General features: G+C 47.2%; 1 protein-coding gene across 3 annotated transcripts in view; it reads left to right on the forward strand.

Moving 5' to 3' along the window:
* The window catches only part of LOC147440517 (NADP-dependent malic enzyme 1-like), a 96695-nt gene that overhangs the window by 21489 nt on the left and 53684 nt on the right, over window positions 1-21522 (forward strand). For all 3 annotated transcript variants that reach the window (XM_086530233.1, XM_086530232.1, XM_086530234.1), the window contains 3 exons: window positions 20996-21070; window positions 21151-21408; window positions 21495-21522. The exon at window positions 21495-21522 is cut by the window's right edge and continues 38 nt beyond it. In XM_086530233.1, coding sequence (XP_086386359.1) covers window positions 20996-21070; window positions 21151-21408; window positions 21495-21522 — 361 coding nt within the window. The remainder of the gene's footprint in view (window positions 1-20995; window positions 21071-21150; window positions 21409-21494) is intronic.

Below are 21522 nucleotides of genomic sequence, written 5' to 3' on the forward strand. Positions count from 1 at the left end.
GACGATGTCGATGGCGACGATGCGACGACGACGCGCTGAAAACGCAGATGCTGAAATCTGCGTTTTCCGGGCTGAATCTGCAAACTTCGCGTGATTTGACCGTGCGGCGAGGATCTGTTGGCAGGAAGGTGAGATCTGCGAGGTTCGGGGGTTCTACTGCGGGTACTGACTGCTAGAAACTGAAAACGTTAGTCCTAGGGCTGATTCCGTTGCGAAGATCTCCAAAACCGCTGAGGTTGATCTGCAAAAACGCTAGGGCTGAAAATCCGACTTGTGGTGGAAATCTGCTAACGCTAGGAGTCTTCTGCTGTGTCTTGCTGTCGCCGGGTTGGTCTGCAATGCAAAACGCTAGGACTGATTTGCAATGGAGAAAAACGCTGGCTGTCCTTGGCTGAAAACGCTAAGTCTCCTGCCCGGGGGGGGGGTCTTGCTGAGAAGGTGCACTGTTGGATGTCAGGTCCCTGCATGTCAGGTCCATGCTGCCTCTTCTGCCAAAAAGTGTGCTAACTCTGGTTTGCTTATATATTATCTTAGCAGAATTGCCCTACCTAGTTTCCAACAAAAGTCACTTAGTAAGTAAGTGAAAAATGTCAAAACTAGGGAAAATAGGTTCTGTGCATTGGAAAATACTCCTGATGGATTCTGATGGTAATGCTGATGATCATGCTGTGTGCAACCAGAGGATATGCATCTAATCTAAGTGATTGATCATGCACGGTCTGTGAATAGACTCACAAAAGTGCGAGATCACTTCCTATTCTAGACTGACTTGACGGACCTGAACCCTGGTCATGCTATAGCTTGTCCACGGACACATAGGGTTGGATGTGTCACGTGACAGAGGGAGATAGAAGAGCACAATTATGAGATACTTGGATACCCCTATTATTGTATGCGGATGACATTCGTAGTTGACTCACCACAGGGGCTGCAGAAGCAGCTCGATGCATTACAAACCTTTGCACATGATAGACCTGTCGGTAAATCTTGGCAAGACAAAGGTGACGATCTTTAATGCATTACGAATCTTTGCACATGATAGACCTGTCGGTAAATCTTGGCAAGACAAAGGTGACGATCTTTAACTTAACACTCAATGCATTGGATGAGGGCATCATTACCGGCTCTCATGTATGTGGAGTCGCACGCCAAGTATTTGGGAGTGCAGGTCAAAGGTTCTCCATGAAAGAGGCAGCAGCAATAGCAGCAATGAGACTGACACGAGGGCATGCATGATACAACATTAGGAGGCTTAGAGCGGATGTGTTCACAGGTGCAGCTCCAAGAGGTGTGCACTATAGAGAATCATGACGGAGTGTAAATGAAGGCATATGCTAGGCATCCAGTGCTGAGGTCCTTAAAAGAAACCTATCCCATTGCATCATGCTCAACTAGTGAAATGCCTGTGAGATGGAGAGAGCTTTATACATGTGACTCTAGATATTGTTGAAGTCTCTATAGAATCATGTAAAGCCCATCAACCTGTTACCTCTCCACATCTTACAATCATTTCACCAGTTTAGCATGATGCACGGAACAGATTTCTTTTTGCAATCTAGGTAGTGGATGCATAACACATGCCTTCATTTACACGCTTGTGCAATTCTTTATATTTTTCCCCGGGTTTTTGATGCCAGGGAGGGGTGCCTTTACGTGAGATTGGTGATTGTGCTGCGAGGATTTTTTTGGTTGGGGGGAGGGGGTGGTCTTCATTCTATCAGGGACTGTGCTCTCCAATCATCCCCCTACATTACTACTTAGACTTGTTCGCATCATAGGCACAACAAGAGGAACAGCATCTCTGTAAAAATACATGAAAGCTGCCATATAACTTGCTCTACCACACAAAACCGTGTCTTGGTAAACCAATGAAAAATACTCTGCTGTATGTCACCTCCATGATAGAAGGGAGAGATGAATCGAGGAGGATTCTTCAAGAGAGTGGGTGGAGAATTAATCTAAGAGTGGGGGTGTATACACCATTGCATAGTGCACCACCCTCAGCCAATACATCCAAGTCTACGATCAATCTCTGACAAATGTGGATGAAACTTTGTAATTGCAAGACCCTCGCCAAGGCTTGCCTCCACTTGCACAAATAACAGTAAGATGTGTTGAAACTAAGCGGATTCGTGTAGCATGATGCATCGTCTCCCCAATATGGAGACCATCACAATCCAAGGAAAAGGTGGTGTAAGGCAACTCTGAGGAAGTCGAGAAGTTGCTTATAGTCTCTCTCCAACCACTTTGCGCACCGAATAACATGCCACTAGTGTAGTGTAGCCACTAATAGTGAATGAAATTGTGTGTGTTTGCTGAAGCTTCATCCCAATGGATAAACCACTGGATTCCATGATATTGAGCAATGTCACCCTCAATGGACCAACCGAAAACAACCGAGGATTGAATTTGGTGACTGAATAGAATTCTGCAATCTAGATAGCAAGTTCCGAGAGTTTGGAACTCGGAAGGCTCATCCCCAGCATCACCAATCAAGAACACCACTATTGCTCCCAATGTGCGGTTTGTTGTTTGTTGATCAGAGTGGGCATGAGGGATAGTTGCATGGCTTTTGCGATTTCCGGAGTCACACTTTTTTTAGGGCTTTCTGTTAGATCCGACCTTCATGCTTACATCATTGGAACATAGACTGGGCACTCTATAAGTGATTCTAGATATTGGCCATTAGTTGGCGCTACTAGCTGGACCTCTCTTAGAGGGATGCAAATTTTACTATGATCTGTAGCTTCACTTTTAGGACCATGTGGAAGGATTGTTGTGCTCACATATTGGGCTCGTAGTCTTCCCCTACATCAAACACATTGATAGCTATTTGGATTGAGGTGTTGCATACTCTTTGTAGCTAGTGGGATACCTCAGCGGGCTCCTCGGGGCAACAGAGAGGCGTAGGCACTCTTTTCTTCAGACATGGAATGTACACATAGCCCTCTCATTGCAGTCCCATATACATACTCTTGCCAACCGGCTTTTGAACATTCCCAACGGTCTCTTTGCACACTATATATAGTGACTTTTTGAGCCAAAAAAAAGCACTCCCAAAAAACCACATGTACACAAGGTCTGCTGAGTTGAAACTTTGATGACGATACTGATGGCGGAAAATCTCACCTGTTGCCGCACCCTCGAGGTGAGGTGGTGGGACCTACACCAATGCCTAATCTCCATTGTTGAATGGAGAAAGCGTCAGGGGTGCGTCAAAGTATCTGCACCACAATCTTCAATGCCTGTGACGCTTTCCCTTGTTGTGCTTCATCTCCTGTGCGAGAGCAATCGCTACCGCCTTGTTGAGATCGATTGGGTTGAGGATTTCGACATCAAACCTGATATAGTCGCCCAACCCAAAAATGAAAGCCTCCTTGCGCTCATCATCCGATTTGCATAATTGGGTGCCGAGCTGCAAAACACGATTAGAGAAAAACATAACTGGCATACCATTTTGCTTAAGACTGTGCCAATCGTCTTTCAATCGTGCTAGGTACTGTGGGGGCATAAACCGCGCCTTGAGCTTGTCTTGGAAGTCGGCCCAATTGAAAGAAAGGGGCGCACCATCCTCGGCTTCCTCTAGGTGCGCGGTCAACTGTGCCTCTTGCCATTCGTGGTACCAATTAATGGCATCACCGGCAAGGTACATAGCTGCCGTCAAAACCTTGCTATTTCTTGTCTTCTTAGTTGTCGCAAAATAAGCATTAAATTGATACAACCAAGAATGAATAATAGTAGCATCCATCTTACCATCATACTTACTGAAAGTCAACTTCTCGGTGACTGGGTTGTTGGAGTCCGAATCTCGGCTTGCGCCACTTGATGAACTACCAACATCTTTTGCTTGCTCGGACTTCGAGGTGAGAACCTGTCGGACCAACTCTTGCATGCGTAGTTCTCTCTGTACCTCACGCTCGGCCTCCAAGGCCGCTCGTCTTTCTTCGGCCGTCTCCTTTCTTTGTGCTTTTCTTTCTTTTCGTTCTTCGGCCGCCAAGCGCGCTTCATGGTCCAAGGTTTCCTGTCTGTTTTGGTGTTCACGGCCACACGATTCGCTTCTTGTTGTGCCATCATGTCCATGATCGACTTGACCAAGTTCTCCATAGGAGTTGGTGCAATCCGTGGCGTAGATGGGGAAGGGGGAGGGTCAGAAAAATCTCCTGTTGGGGAAAATTCTTCTTCGCCAGTGCCATGCTCATCACCTCCATGCGAAGTATCCATTCCGCTTCGGGTAATGACCGTACACTGAAGTCATGGGCTCTTAAGTTCATGAGGAACTTGGGTTCCTGTGAATCTTGGTTCTTGGGTTCTTGAGGTTCTTGAGGGTCGTGAGGTTCTTGAGGTTGATCTTTAGCTTGTAATTTGTGCTAGAGAAGGATCTTCTCTTCACCCGAGCTCTTCTCTTTCCCGCGGGCGCACACCTCGGCGGCCTTGCGCTCACACCAAGGTTGCTTCTTCCCACCTCACGTCGATTGGCCGGCCGCTAAGTGCACGGTCTACTCTCAATGAGTGAAAAGAGAACAAAGGGAAGGCTAGATAAGCTCTTCTTTCTTGGGTTTCCTGTCACTCTTCATAAACACGATTAGGAATCAACACGCCCAAGTGGACTTGGGTTACGTGCGACCGCAACAAGCAAAAAAAATTATTGTGGTTCTTTGGTTCTTTCCTTGAGTGATACAGAACACTGCCAAAGCTCTGATACCAATGTAAGGTGCAACGGAAATGAATGTTGAACTTTGCTCAAGATGAGTGCTCCGAATTGTGCTCAAGGGTTCCTTTTACTTATGGAGGGAGAGCCTTCCGTTCCTTTAGTGAGTGAGTGCAATGGACACAAACATAGTGCAGAACAGTGTGAATGAAGGTGCATGAGATTGAGAGATAGAGAGAGAAGAATACTACACCAGAATGTTGTCAAAACCCTCCTCCAAAGGGCCCCACTCTCTATGGCGGGAGTGGTCTACTATTGATTGCACAAAACTCTACAATGCTTGGACTTGCCGACGATGTCGACGACGATGAGGATGACGACGAGACGGGCAGAAATTTGCAAATGCTTTATCAGCTGAATTTTGATTCTATGTCGGTGACGATGTCGATGGCGACGATGCGACGACGACGCGTGAAACTGTAGATGCTGAAATCTGCGTTTCCCGAGCTGAATCTGCAAACTACGCTGGATCTGACCGTGCGGCGAGGATCTACTGCGGGAAGGTGAGATCTGCGAGGTCTGGGGGTTCTATTGCGGAGTCTTGATGCTGAAAACTGAAAATGATGGTCTAGATTCGGGTCCCGTTTGCAGTAGATCTGCAAAACGTTGAATGGTTATGCTGATGCAAAAACGCTAGGGCTGAAAACTGTCCTACTATGGAGAACTGCTAACGCTAGGGCTGATCTGTTGTTCAGCAACTGCCGAGGCTGATTTGCTATGCAAAATGTCAGGGTTGGTTTGTCATGCAAAAACGCTAGGCCTTGTTGCTGATGCAGAAAACGCTAAGGTCTCTTGTGGGGGTCCTGCTGAGAAGGTGCCTGTTGAACGCGAAGTTCCTGTTGCCTGTTGTGCCAGAAAGTGCTAGCGCTAGGTTTGCTTATATACTTGGCTACGCCCTACCTAGTTACCAACAAAAGTCACTTAAAAATAATAAGTGAAAATTGGCTAAAATAGGGAAAATAGTTCTATGCACTGTAAAAATGCTACTGATGGGTTCTGACTGTAATGTGATGATCATGTTGTGTGCAACCAAAGGATATGCATCTAATCTAAGTGTGGACATACACGGTCTGCGAACAGACTCACAAAAGTGCCAGATCACTTCCTAAGCTAGGCTAACTGAACTGAACTGAGCCCATGCCATGAAGTTGCTTGTCCACGTACACATAGGGTTAGATGTGCACATGACAATCACCACATCTAGCAGCCAGCGCCAACCTTTTCAGGCACCTTCGTCGCGGGAAAGCCCTCGCTACCACCTGCGTTTCAGCTAGCAATTTGCGTTTTTGGCAAATCTGCGTTTTGAGGGTGTTTCAGTGTTATTTCCATCCTCTCCTATATAAAGAAGGGCTTTAAACCCTCTCTCTCAAGCTCTCTACCTCACCCTCTCCCTCAAGGCTCTCTCTCCCTCTCCCTCTCCCTTTCCCTCAAGGCCACCGTTCCGGCCTCCGTTCCCGTTCCGCCACCTAGAGGGCCCGCTGTTCCGGAAACGTCCTGAAGCCCCTCGTTCCCGTTCCCTGTTCTCGTTCCGTGTAACTTTGGGTTGCGCATTCCAAAGGGGGTGGTGACTTGTGGTCAGGGTGGTCTCGTACGGTCCTGTACGTTTTGTACACGTACGATGATATGCGGTACTAAACGAACTAAAAAAATTTATTATGTACGATGACGTTATGTACGTTCAAAATAAAAAAAACAAATAATACTTAAGCCTAAGGCTTAGGCCTTAAAGAAACTTGACATTTGTACAAATTACAATTATGAGAGCTTGAGAGGGAGAGACCCAAGGGAGAGAAGATGGAGAGCTTGTCACTTGAGACTCGAGAGCTTCAATGGGAGCTTGAGGGGGAGAGACCCAAGGGAGAGAAGATGGAGAGCTTGAGCCTTGTCACTTGAGAGCTTCAATGGGAGCACATGGATGATGAGAGCATTGAGAGGCTAGAGCTTGTAGCTTGTAAGTTGTGTTGAGAACAAGGTGGAGGAGTTGCTTAAATAGATTATAGGAAGAGGAAGAGCATGGGAGAGGGAGAGCATGGGGCATTATGCATGTGAGAGGGAGAGCATGGCAATGGGCATTGGTACATGCCACATGGTTGCAAACATGCTCCAAAACTGCTCCCTAAATGCCCACTAACGTTCACTGTCACCGTTCAAAACTGCGGCCAACGGTCATAAAAGGCTACATATTTCGACCGAACGGAACGTACTAAACGTATTGAACGGAACGGGTCCGACCGAACGGTACTAGACGTCCCGTACGTCGAACGAAAACTACCCTGCTTGTGGTTTGCTTTGGACACACCTATGGACTCATCAGAGGAGTTCACACGAGATATGGCCATGCTCATGGCATATGGGATTCCGACATTCCCATAGAAGACACCACCATCTTTGGTGGACAGACACTTACCACTTGACCTCGACACGTTAGATCACTTGCTTACAGGAGCATCTACATAAACTCAGGGAGAGAATCTTGGATCTCTTCTCGGACAGGTTCATTGCTTGGATCTACAGACTGGAGTGGTACTTCAGTGCTTTGGACTCTCTTGGAGAGTTTACCTGCGAGATGCGGGAGATCAGGCATCATTACACGACTACATTCGGAGTCACCCGGAGTTTGGCTTGGATGGTAGTGCAGTTGCTCTTCTACACTCCTGATCATTTGGATTGCTACCTTCAGAGTTGCTTACACTCACCCTCGGTAACATTCCAGCAAACTTATCCCCCAACGTGGGCACTAGGTCACTCCCAACTCATTCACATTGAGAGCCTCACCGAGATGCGGTTTGGTCGCGTTGTTGGTGCGGATTTGGTTTTGGTTGACACTGGAGGATTGGAGGCAACAGATACAGGAAAGACGGCGTAGATAGATTGATATTTGCCTTTCCTCTTCTTGGAGATTATTCACAGCGCAAACTATTGAGTCTAGCTTCCCTACTGCATACAGGATGATCACGGTGCAGACAGTTTGGTTTGACCACACCTCTTCTCAGAGGCCCTTCATAGTGCAGACTGCTGAGTCTGGCTTTCCCCTCATCTTGGATTACCCTACGTACTGATAGGACACCATCCGGTGGTGGTCCATGCAGTCGCTCGATGACTGCTGCAACTTACGGTAGCTTCGTGTAGACTGCTTAGTCTAGCTTTCCTTGTTTCGGAGGACGTTTACGACACAGATTGCTACATCTGACCTTCCTGGAGTTTTTCACAGCTTAGCCACTTGGTCACATTGGGCTGCAAGTTCATGCATTGGCAGACTTCCGATCATTCTCATCGTGGTTCTTGGGCTTCTCCATTTTCTCCAGACGTTTTGACTACAGACACCACAGATCCTATTGGGCAGGACACTTGTAGGCCTATTGGCACTCCTTTCACGACAAGAAGTTGTTTTCACACTCAGTTCGGGACCTTCACGCAGTGTCTTCACCCTGTATCGACGGAGTACAACAGTTTGTTACACTGCTCGTGACGACACTTAACCATGGAGATCTCTCGAAGGTTGGGACACCCTAGACTGCTACTACACATTGAGTATCCTTCAGTGAACATTGCAGCAGCCATCTTCATCATTTGCCGCCCATCTTCGGCTTCATGCGGTTTGTTCAGCATTAGGTGCTGAGAGGGGGTGTTAGATTTACACCACTTTGCTGCTTCACATAGGTCTAGGGCACTTCCTTGTACGGCTAGTGTCTCCGGGTTGGCCGCCCATAGTCTCGGTTGCACTTTTGTCCGGACGCCCAGGTTTAGGATGGCCGCCCGCCCAGTTCGTGTGAGAGTGCCATAGTAATAGGGGACGGAGGGGATGGAGCCTAGAGACAGGGGACGCCCGGTTCTGGGACGGGGACGGGTTGGGATGGACAACAAACTGCTTGCCAGGTGGGAACGCGGCCAGAACGTCTCGGGGACGGCAGTCAAACAATCAACTTTGTAAAAATTTGAAAACTGATCGTTTCTAACGGCCAATTCCTCTCAAACAGCCATATTTTTGAGCTTTGAAGCACCTCTATGGCTATAAAAGCCACCCTTTGGGTCCTCATTCCTTGATGTTTTATTAGCACATATGCATCTATATGACTCATGTTCTTTGGTCTATTTAGTGTAAATTTGTGGTCAAAGTGATGCTCTATGTGTGTGGCATATGTCTAGGTCAAAAAATGCCAAAAAAACTTTTTTTTTTTTTTTTTTTGGGTGCCGTTCCGACCCCGTCCCCGTTCCCTAACTTTTGCCGTCCCGTCCCTGTCACTGTTCCCGACGCGACCCGCCGTTCCATGTTACTATGGAGAGTGCGCGTGTGCAGAAGTGTGTGTGTGAGAGAGAGAGAGAGAGAGAGAGAGAGAGAGAGAGAGAGAGAGAGAGAGAGAGAGAGAGAGAGACCACAAATGCAAGATATGGTGAAGAGGGGCGATCAACCCCCCATGACTACCATGAGCATGAGACCCAATACACAATAATCGATGATGGAAGTGGGTACTCCCCTGGCCCCATGAATAGGTGCCCAAGGGGAGGTAGAGCAATGCTTGGAAAAATCCCCCACGATCCAACAAGAAATAAATGAAATGAGGGTGCCCGGCCCAAGAAGTGGGCGGCCGGACAGTGCAGTCTGAATGCATATGCAAAGGGTGGCCAGCCCGGAGGCACACTAGTTGTGCCCTAGACTTGTGAAGCAGCAGAGTGGTGTAAGGCTAACATCCCCTCTTAGCACCTGATGTTGAACAAACTGCATGAAGCCGAAGATGTGAGGCAAATGATGAAGATGTCTTCTGCGATGTCTGCAGCAGCAGTCTGGGGTGTCCCAATCTCCGAGAGATCTCCATGGTAAAGTGCCGTCACGAGTAGTGTAGCAAGCTGTTGTACTTGGCCGATACAGGGTGAAGATACTGTGTGAAGGTCCCGAACTGAGTGTGAAAACAACTCCTTGTCGTAAAAGAAGTGCCAATAGACGTGTAAGTGTCCTGCCCAATAGGATCTGTGGTGTCTGTAGTCAAACTGGTATGGAGAAAATGGGGAATCCCAGGAACCGTCATGAGCATGATCGGAAGCCTGTCAATGCATGAACCTGTAACCCAGTGTGGCTAGGTGGCTAAGCCGTGTAAACTCCAGGAAGGCCAGATGTAGCAATCTGCGCCGTAAACTCCCTCCGAAACAAGGAAAGCCAGACTAAGCAATCTGCACTGTAGAAGCTACCGTAAGCTGTAGTAGTCACCAAGAGACCGCCCGGACTACCACCGCATGGTGTCCTGTCAGTAGGTAGGGTAATCCAAGATGAAGGGAAAGCCAGACTCAACAGTCTGCGTTGTGAAGGGCCTGTGAGAAGAGGTGTGGTCAGACCAAACTGTCTGCACCGTAATCATCTTGTAGAAGTAGGGAAGCCAAACTGAGGAGTATGCGTTGTGAAGATCCTCTGAGAAGAGGAAAGGCCAGACCAATCTGTCTGCGCCGTCTTGCTTGTATCTCCTGCCTCCAGTCCTCTGGCGTCAACCAAAACAGAATCCATGCCAACGCTGCCACGAAACCGCAACTCGGTCTGGCTCTCCATGTGAATGAGCTGGGAGTGGCCTATTGCCCAGGTAGGGGGATAAGTCTGTTGTAAGGTTACCGAGGGTGAGTGTAAGCAACTCTGAAGCTAGCAATCCAAATGATCAGGAGTGTAGAAGAGCAACTGCACTACCATCCAAGCCAAAGCTCCGGGTGACTCCGGATGTAGGTGTGTAATGATGCCTGACCTCCCACATCTTGCGGGTAAACTCTCCCAAGAGAGTCCAAAGCATTGAAGTCCCCACTCGAGTCTGTAGATCCAAGCAATGAACCTGTCCAAGAAGAGATCCAAGATCCTCTCTCTAAGTCCATGTAGATGCTCTTGCGTAAGCAAGTGAATTAACGTGTCGAGGTCAAGTGGTAAGTGTCTGTCCACCCAAGATGGTAGTGTCTTCTCTTGGAATGTGGGAATTCTATATGCCATGAGCATGGCCATATCTTGTGTGAACTCCTCTGATGAGCGCATAGGTGTGTCCATCATAGTAACATGGAACGGCGGGTCGAGGTCGAGGTCGGGGTCGGGAACGGGGATGGGGATGGGGATGGGGATAGGGACAAGACGACAAAAGTTAGGGAACGGGGACGGGGGTCGGAACGGCAAAAAGAAAAGGAGTTTTTTTGGCATTTTTTGACCTACACACATGCCACACACATAGAGCATCACTTTGACCACAAATTTACACTAAATAGACCAAAGAACATGAGTCATATAGACGCAAATGTGCTAATAAAACATCAAGAAATGAGGACCCAAAGGGTAGCTTTTATAGCCATTGGGGTGCTTCAAAGTTCAAAAATATGGATGTTGGAGAGGAATTGGCCGTTAAAAATGATTAGTTTTTCAAATTTTAAAAAAGTTGACTGTTTGACTGCTGTCCCTGGGACGTTTTGGCTGCGTTCTCACCTGGCAGGCAGTTTGCCGTCCGTCCCCACCTGTCCTCGTCCCAGAACCGGGCGTCCCCCGTCTCTAGGCTCCTTCCCCTCCGTCCCTTGTTACAGTGGTGTCCATAGCAAACCACAAGTCACCACCCCCTCTGGAGTGCGCAACCGCCGAATGATGGCTGGAATGAATGGATCTTCCAAGGATCGTACGCCCATAGATGATCAAGCCGATGTCGAAGATACCGTGTACTGCAGCAGTCATTGAGAGACCGCAAGAACCACCACTGGATGGTGTCGTGGCAGGAGGTAACTTCATCCTCTGTGAAAAACACAAGCCAAGAGGCTGCTGTCCGCCAAAAAACGCAACTGCAAGGTGATGAAAACGCTGCTGTCCAGCGATTTTCAGCATGCTCGTACGCTCCCGGCAGGGTCCGGAGCGGTGCACACGCTGTAGGGAGGGCGAGGAAGTGGGCTGAAAACAGAGAAAACAGCAGGTGTATGTGGCTGAAATCTGATGATCTGAAGAGGAACAGGACCGGCAAGGCACCGGATGCCGAGCCGGCTCGAGTAGGCAAGATCCGGGGTTGAAAAGCTGAGCGCTGGCCTCCTGCTGCAAAACGCTGCAGCTGTCCAAAAACGCAAGGAGAGGGAGGGATGTTCCGGCGACGAAAATGTAGCGCTGCAGCCAGAAGCAAAAACACTAGCTTGATCTGCAAAAACGCAGGTGGAGGGGGGTCCTCTGCGATGAAAAAATGCCTGTTCCTTCACGTGCATGGTCATTGCAAAAATGCTGGCATATCTTGCAGAAAACGCTGCTGATGTGATCCCTTGGGAGGAGAACCTGATGCGGAGATGCGCCTTGGATCATCGAGAGCTTGAAGCGGCTGATACCATGTAAGTGCGCGTGTGCGGAAGAGAGAGAGAGAGAGAGAGAGAGAGAGAGAGAGAGAGAGAGAGAGAGAGAGAGAGAGAGAGAGAGAGAGAGAGAGTAGACCACAAACGCAAGATATGGTGAAGAGGGGGCGATCAACCCCCCATGACTACCATGAGCATGAGACCCAATACACAAAAATTGATATGGAAGTGGGTACCCCCCTGGCCCCATAAATAGGTGCCCAAGGGGAGGTAGGACAATGCTTGGAAAAACCCCCCACGACCCAACAAGAAATAAATGAAGTATGAGGGCGCCCGGACAAGGTGGGTGGCCGGCTTCAGAAGTCGGCGGCCGGATGGTGCAGTCTAAATGCATATGCAAAGGGTGGCCAGCCCGGAGGCACACTAGCCGTACAAGTATGCCCTAAACTTGTGAAGCAGCAGAGTGGTGTAAGTCTAATAGTATGGACTCCCTTGGTCACTCATATATATGAGGCCAGGGGGCCCCCGTACCCACTTCTCATATAAATCATCTGATCATTGTACGGGTCTTCTGCTCTAGTAGTCATGGGGGGTTGATCGCCCCCTCCTCCACATCTAGCGTTTGTTCTCTCTCTCTCTCTCTCTCTCTCTCTCTCTCTCTCTCTCTCTCTCTCTCTCTCTCTCTCTCTCTCATTCACCACTTTTGTATCAGTTTGGTCTCATAGGTCACTCTGGCCTTTTTGAAGACGTTAATATAACATTTCATTTCATTTCATTTCTCACGCTTCCGCATATGCGCACTCTTACACATGTAACATCCTCCAAAGCCTTCAAACACTTCATAAAACCATCAAGAGAATTGGTTTTTTTTCCCCAACTTCTCTGCACTTGCAACTTGGTGCCTGGTGATCGGATTCCCGAGTTGCGACCTCCAACCGAAACCTCCCATTGCCGACCCTGCAGCCAGGTCTTCGCATCTTCAACCCCAGTGAAGATAGGAAAACTCGACCAAGCCATCTTTTCCAGCACCTATTCTTCAAAATCTGCGCTTTATTAGCTCCGAAACCTTGACTTCGCCTTCAAATAGGAGCAATCAGATGCTCCTGAGTGGGGGCACGAGAAGATGGAAAGAGGAACACACCCGGAACACAAACAATTGCCTCTTTAAATAGCCCAGGATACTCACTGCACCGCACCCCAATCCACTAGAGTTCACCTTCAAAACTCAACACCTTCGCATACAGATCACTGTTTGCACGCATACCAACACACGCATGCTTCGCACAATCATTTGACAGCATACCACACCAATTTTGCCCGTTTGCAACAATCTCACAACGCACACCTCTCTCTCTTTCTCTCTCACACACACAAAGGCACGGGGAGGCACACGCATCTCACACAACGGCACCGAGCACTTTGAGCAGAGCAAAGACGAGAAGGGTGGAGAAGGGGAAGAAACGACGCAAAATTCGGTTATGGTTTGCTCCAATTATGACAAAATCACCATCTACAACAACGCCATGTAACTCTGCTATCATCGGCTCCGTCGGCAAGAGCACGACGAGCGCAAAAGAAACACTTCAGTAGTCCTTCACCAAGGCTCCTCGGAGAGCTTCCCTCTAAAGCTCCAAAACGAGCTCTCCTCTCGAGCTCTCTCCAACTCCTTGAGCTCCAAAACGAGCCTCCTCTACAAGGCTGTCGTGCACTGCTCAAAACTGCAAAAATCTGGCCCTCCAGGGCGTGTGTAACTCCTCTATTTTAAACCGGCCACTTCTATTTTTAGCTCTGCCTTTTGCATGTGTGATCCCACGCTTTTGCTATTCCCGGCTCCCTTGCCCTCCAAGGCACGTGGGAAGGGCCCCCCTTTGGTTGTCACGCCGCCGTGACAAGGGGTGGGATCCCCCTCTTCCTCAACTAAAAGGTTGGCCTTTGAGGCCGTGTGAGAAGTAGCCCACAGGTGGACCCGCCACGTCAACAGAGCAGCACAACGGATGTCGACGCTGTCGACAAGGCAACACATCACAGTGGCGCTGGCACCATCATCTCCAACAAAAGGCACCACCAGGGCCACTCGGGGCAGCGCCCGCCATGGCCAAGGCTCAAGAGAGCTTCTCTCTCCTTTCTATCACCAAAGTGTGGTAGATTGGTTATGCCATCTCCTTCTTGAATAACAAGTCTTGAGTTCAACTCCTCGTTGGCTAGATCTTTAAGGTCTCTTGGGATAGTTTCCTACGACGTTAAAACTCTTCTCTTCTCGGGTGTGTGTGTGCTAATAAAAAGAGGAAAATGGTATAACCTTTCTATCACCCAAGTGTGGTAGATTGGTTATGCCATTTCCCTCTTGAATAACAAATCTTGAGTTCAACTCCTCGCCGGCTAGATCTTTAAGGTCTCTTGGGATAGTTTCCTACGACATTAAAACTCTCTTCTTCTCGGGTGTGTGTGTGGGTGTGTGTGTGTGTGCTAATAAAAAGAGGAAAATGGTATAACCTTTCTATCACCCAAGTGTGGTAGATTGGTTATGCCATTTCCCCCTTGAATAACAAGTCTTGAGTTCAACTCCTTGTCGGCTAGATCTTTAAGGTCTCTTCGGATAGTTTCCTATGACATTAAAACTCTCTCCTGCTCGGTGACCTTGGAGTGCATGCGCTTAGCTATATATACCTTTGCCACCTTGCTGCGTACTCCCCACGTGGGATAAGTGTCCGCCACGTGGCAGCTTGCCATGTACATCCTCCAAAGCCTTCAAAGTTCAAACACTTCATAAAACCATGAAGAGAATTGGTTTTTTTTTTTTCCCCAACTTCTTTGCACTTGCAACTTGGTGCCCGGTGATCGGATTCCCGAGTCGCGACCTCCAACCGAAACCTCCCATCGCCAACTTCAAACCACAACAATTCCGTTGCACCTCGACTTCAGTACGACCTCGAATTGAATGCCCTAAGCTAGCAAAAAGCATCAGATCCTCCCCGGTCAGGGTCCATTGCCAACCTTGATTGGCCATAACTTCGTGTTCCGGACTCCGTTCGATAATTCCTATGGCCTTCATACGGCGCATACTTCACATACAAAGCTTTGAGAGGCTGAAAAAACCTCAGATGGCACACCGATCGAAGCGTCCAAATTGGCACAAAACTTGTCCTTGGTGAAACTTCAATTGGCAATAACTTGGCAACTGGGACTTCGATTGACGATCTGAAAAGACCGACATGCTCCACATGGTGAGCTCTTCACATCTCTCCTCTGAAACCAACTCTAACGACATCAAATGCTTCCGGGAGCATGATCACCGTCAGCATGATCACCGTCATGTGTGTAGTCTATGTTAAGCAATGCATTCTTGGCCGCCCTCACGAGACTGTATTGCTTGCACATTGTGTCACAAATTGCTGACATGTCAAGCCACTGAAGAATGGAGCCAATTTGCAGATCTCGGCCGAGAGGCCGAAACCCTAAGAAGCAGAAGCAACAGAAGAAGAAGCGGAAGAAGTTCCCACCAACTTATGGGATGGGGCCCAAGTGACATAAAAGCATTAAAATAAAGCAAGCCCACACACACACACACACACACACACGGAGAACTGATGACATGACAGTTGTACAAATTTCCGAAATTGGCACTGGCATGATGACGTGGCAGTTGTACGGATCCTTGGAATTCGCACTGACATGATAATACGGCAGTTGTACAGATTTCTGAAATTCGTGCTGTCATGATGACGTGTAGTGTACGGATTTTCGCAAAACGTGCTAGCATCTTTTGGACGCTAGTGCTTTTGAGGCCATATGTTTTTGAGTTTGAATGCTTTTCATGTAACTGCTTTTCAAGGCCAGAGTACCGGCATTGTACCAAGTTCAAGTAATATAAAGAAATACCGAAAGGGGCGCCAAGGTTTGGGCGTGTGCTCTTCTGAAAGCATACCGGTCCTATCAAGGAGCAGACAGAGCAAGATGGCGCTTCCAAAGTTCATCGGAAATTTTATTGTGAAAAAATCTTTGTTTAGTGATCATGTTTGGAATTTGTTTAAAGTGGATGATATTTGTTTTGAACCTGTCTTGGTGTCGATTTGAACTGTTTTGACTCTGGTTTTAATATTGGTTTCAATGATTGGTGATTTACTCTCGGGTGGGGTAGTGAGAAATGTTGTTTTGGTATTGTCTGAACCTTCGAACGATGCAGATGGGATGTTTGGGGAGCTTTTCGTTGTATGTTGGAAAACCTCCGAACGACGCAGACTGGATGTCTGGGGAGCGTTTGGTTGTATGCTTGAACCTCCAAGCGACGCAGGCTGCGGTCTGGGGAGCGTTTGGTTGTACCAATCCTCTGAACTCATGGCCCGGACCTTTTTAGGTTATGTGCGGGGGGAGTGACGAGGTAGTCGTTGAGTAGCTTCATACCGCAGATCGTCTGTCTCGGGGGAGTGCTCAGTGACACTGTTTGTTGTGTCTTGTAACATGCATATGTGAGCATTTGTGTTGCATTGTGATGTGCCAACCATTGAATATTCCTTATTGGATGAGATACTTCTAAGAAGCCAACGCCCATGATATCAAGAGTTCCGATCTGGAATGAGACTCCTTATTGGATGAGATTCTTCTGGGAAGCCAACGACCCAGGAAATCAAGAGTTTCGATTTGGAATGAGAAAACTGATTGTCCCTCGAAATGACCCTTGAAAATTTTTAAGCTAACTTGAGTTGTTTTGCAGATATGTTGTAATGGCGGACGATTATTTTCTTTCAAGAATGGGGGAGGTCACAAATTGCTGACGTGTCAAGCCATTGAAGAACGGAGCCAACTTGCAGATCCCGGCCCAGAGGCCTAAACCCTAAGAAGCAGAAGCAAGAGAAGAAGAAGCCGTAGAAGTTCCACCAACTTATGGGATGGGGCCCAAGTGACATAAAGGCATTAAAATAAAGCAAGCCCACACACACACACACGCGCGCGTGCGGAGAATTGATGACATGCCAATTGTACGGATTCTTGGAATTGGCGTTGACATGATGACGTGGTAGCTGTACGGATTCTCGGAATTCGCGCTAACATGATGACATGGCAGCTGTATGGATTTATGAAATTCGCGCTAACATGATGACGTGGCAGTGTACGGATTTTCACAAAACGTGCTGGTAGCTTTTGGGTGCTAGTGCTTTTGAGGCCATATGTTCTTGAGTTTGAATGCTTTTCATGTAATTGCTTTTCAAGGCCAAGGGCCTTTAAATATGTGGGGAGGGCTCATTCTCTGGCACTCTTCTGGGTGCAGAACGTGAGTACCGCGGTGCATTGTACCGAGTTCAAGTAATATAAAGAAATACCAAAAGGGGCGCCAAGATTTGGGGTGAGTGCTCTCTCTCGGGGTGGAGCTCCGCCACTCCCTGTGTCGTCTAGCTCTTTCAGTGCTTTTGAGGCCATATGTTCTTGAGTTTGAATGCTTTTCATGTAATTGCTTTTCAAGGCCAAGGGCCTTTAAATATGTGGGGAGGGCTCATTCTGTGGCACTCTTCTGGGTGCAGAACGTGAGTACCGGCATTGTACCGAGTTCAAGTAATATAAAGAAATACCAAAAGGGGCGCCAAGATTTGGGGTGAGTGCTCTCTCTCGGGGTGGAGCTCCGCCACTCCCTGTGTCGTCTATCTCTTTCAGTTCAGTTGTTATTTGAAGTGCTTAAAGCTGTTCAGTCTGTTCTTTTCCGTTGGCACCTAGTGCCCGTCTCGTGACACATTGCAGCCAATGGGCACATTGTTGCTTTGTGGTGAGACTCCGCTGCTGCTCTGTCGGTGCTTTCTAATGAGGAATTGAGGGCTGATAGTCCAGTCATGAGGAGGGGCTCTCGATAAGATGGAAGGCTGTGAGCGTGTGGAGCGTCGACAACTGATGCCAAATCCTCCCTAGATTGTTTTGGCCTAGCAAGTTGAGCATCAACAAATTCGCTCCAATGTAGTCAGCACTGTTTACATCATTAAGGCATGCATGATGTTGACATGGGTAAAGAAATTCATGACAAGACTGTGAGCCACAAGCTGTTCAAAGCAACAAAGTGCTTAGAGATGCTTTGATTGCACATATTCCAAGTGTGTGTATGTTTGGGCGCACAAGTGCTTGATGAAGTGACTATCTGGGATGTCGCTCTTGGGTTGAAGGTGCTTTAGTCGAATAAAGTCACAAGAAGAAAGTTATATGTTGTTTTTAGCAAATGCATAGCCAAATTTTTGTTCCATCTACAATCACATATGCCTGTGATAACGCTGCAATTTTATGCAATAGTATAAGCAAATCTATGGTGTGTTTGTTAGTCAACATTGTTGAAAGACTTAGCTGTGCTTGGCAATTGATGTGTATGCTAGGTGTCGCTTATTTTTTGAAAGTAAAATTGGTTCTTGAAAGAGCTTTTGTGCTAGGATGCCACTTTTTGGTTTCAAGGGATGCCCTACATGGGTATGGCTAGGAAGCTCTAGGTTCTTTTCAATGCACATGGAGCTATCGCATCTATCACTAGATGCAAGATGTTTCTAGGGAGTGCAAGACAATAGTTTTTTTGTAGAAATTTTCTCTATGTATCTAGAAACCATCGTCGAGGGTGGGGGGTAGTCGGCTGGTCTGGACCCACTATACCTTTCAAAAGCCACAACAATCAGCTTTATTTTACTTGACCAAAGAATCGATGGCCATGCAATGCAACAAAGTATGGTTTTGATTAAAAAAGATCCATTATCGATACAATATACAGTGGCTATGGTAGGTTGAGTTTGATTTTCAAACATGTTGCTATTCATTCTTGCGTAAGTTTGATCCCCTTTTTTTTTTTCAAAATAAGGCAATACAATTGTGGGGTCGAGGGTTCTTCTGCTGGCGCTCCAGCAGCCTGCTCGCCTTTATGAGCAGGACGCTCCGAGAAGGGGATTTTGTAGGGCTTGAATGCACGGTGGCAGCCTGCATTAGCCTGCATTAGAGTGGAAGACAAGGGAATGAAAATCCATGATGAGATTTTTGACTCAAGGGTTGGTAAAGGCATATTGCTCTAGCTCTATCCCATGGAGTTACTTTCTACCGTGAGATGGACTCTTTCTGAGCTTGGGACAATTTGCTATCCTGGTTGTCAGCCTCAAAGGAGGTGCCAACATCGTCAAGCTCACGCAACATGGATGTATCGACAAGATTGTGAAGCTCGAGAATTCAAGACATATTCCCGTCACTCGTATCAGCATCATAGAAGGCAGAAGATGGGCTGTTGACTGCAAGCGATAAGGATCTCCAGGTTGCTGGATTGCCCAGTGCAGCAAGCATGATGCAAGAGGGAAGAAAAAGAAATCAAGTTTTGATAGGACATTTCACCCTCAAAAGAAAAAGGGAGAAGGGATTTTCCGCCCGGGCCACGAGACGGCTTCTCCTTAGTTCGACGTCATCGGGCCAGTGAACTCTGTATGAATATATATATATCTATATCTATATATATATATATATATATATATATATATATATATATATATATATATATATATATATATATATATATATATATATATAGAGAGAGAGAGAGAGAGAGAGAGAGAGAGAGGTGCACCACACCTCACACTTAAACCCCAACCCACACCTCCCATCTCTTCTGCCTTGATTCATGCTCCCGTCCTTGCATGTTGCAGCGCCTTCATTCTTTCATGCTCGCGTGTCTTGCTGGTACTCCTCTTGCAACAGCTCTTTGCCTCCTCCATTTAATGTCCTCCCATCTCTGCTATCACCAAGTTTGTGTCCACATAGCTGCAACAAATCCATTGACGATCAAGGCAAAAAACAATGTTTGCCACACAAGTCAAGCACATACAGAAAGAGCATGATGAGGAGTACTCAAAAGCGATGAGTGTTTCCATTTCCGACTGGACTAAAAGCCTATGCTTAGAAGAAGGATTTGTACCAAGCCAATAGGATTTGTATTTGAGTAGCAAGTTGCAAATGCCTGCCTACCGGAGATGTAAGGCGTCAAGAGGTATTCTGAGTCTAGCAAGAACACAGCTTTGCTCTTTAATGAAGAGGCCATGTTTGCAGGTTGCACTGGAGTACGTGGAGCCAATACTAAACGTCAACTTGTCAGTGACTAGGTTGTTGGAATTTGCGTCTCTACCTGTGCTACATGATGACTCGCCAACCTCCTTGAGTGGCTCGGGCTTCCAGGAGAGTAGTTGTAGGACAAACTCCTATATTACGACTCTCTCTCTCTCTCTCTCTATGACAACCATGTCTTTCATGGCTTCTTCTCCGACCGGCCCAAAGGCATTGCATGTAGATAGTGCTAGCAAGTCTAAGCTAAGAAAATCCACATAGCATCGCGAGGGGTTGTGCCACCGCCGAAGGCGGCGTTGTTGTACTAGTGGGAATTATGGTTGATTCAGGAGACCCATGGGTGGGCAAGCATCCTTTTAAACTTAAATGGGATAAAATTGCAAATTCTTGATTTTGTTGTGGTAAATTCGGCCATATGCAACCTGAATGTCCAAAACCAGTTTTGCAACCCCCTCTTTCGGAAGTTCCTTTGTCTACCCCTGTCCCAATAGGCAAATCTATCGGTGAAGCTAAGTAGAATGGAGTCTCATGCGGAAAAAGGGAAAAACAAGACTCCTTAGTCTGCTGATCCTAGGAATGGGAATGCTGCGAAAGGCAAAAATGTTGGGCCTAGTGATACTAACTCATGGGTGGTGCCTAAAAAGACAGCGAGGATTCGTACCCCATCCTCCTCTCGTAATTATGTTCCCCCTGTTAATACTAATAAGAATGCATCGTTCAAGCAACTTCCATGTAATGACAATCGTATTATGATCTTTGACCTGTGTTCTACCCAAATCTTGACACTTGCCCAGTAGCATGCAGAAAGGAGGCTTTGAATGGCATTTTGGTATATGGTATGTTTCTTGTGGAGGGCAGATAAGGTTTCATTTTCTGGCCTTTTCTTCAAGGAGGATTCAGAAATGCACATAATATCTGTTCACTATTTTCTGTTTATGAGGATACCCGCTGTTGCAGGTCCAGCGCGTCATGTCGAACGTCAGGGATACAGAGTCAAATTTACAAAAGTATATATTCCTGATGGCACTACAGGTGAACTCAATGCAAATCTAATGCTCATCTTCTTCGAGATTTGATCCAACCTCACATTCTCTACGCACATGCTTTTATAGGAGCGAAATGAGAAGCTATTTTTCAGGGTGCTGCTCAATTACTTGGAAGAATTATTGCCAATTGTTTACACACCAACTGTGGGCATTGTATGCCAGAAGTATGGGCTCTTATTTAGGAGGCCAAGAGGTCTTTTCATAAGCATTAATGACAAGGGGCAAGTCATGGAGCTTCTAAAGAATTGGCCTGAGCGACATCTTCGAGTAATTGTGGTCACAGATGGACAGCGTGTTTTGGGTCTAGGTGACCTTGGCGTTCAGGTTACTGTTAGGATTATGTATGCAATGTGACTATTCAAATCCTAGGTAGACAAGCTTAGCTGCTTTTGGGTTTTCTTCTTTTGCAGGGAATGGGAATACCTGTGGGTAAAATCA

The sequence above is a fragment of the Adiantum capillus-veneris genome, chromosome 15, assembly GCF_014529385.1.
Source record: "Adiantum capillus-veneris isolate H3 chromosome 15, ASM1452938v2, whole genome shotgun sequence".
In the NCBI taxonomy this organism is placed as follows: Eukaryota; Viridiplantae; Streptophyta; class Polypodiopsida; order Polypodiales; family Pteridaceae; genus Adiantum; species Adiantum capillus-veneris.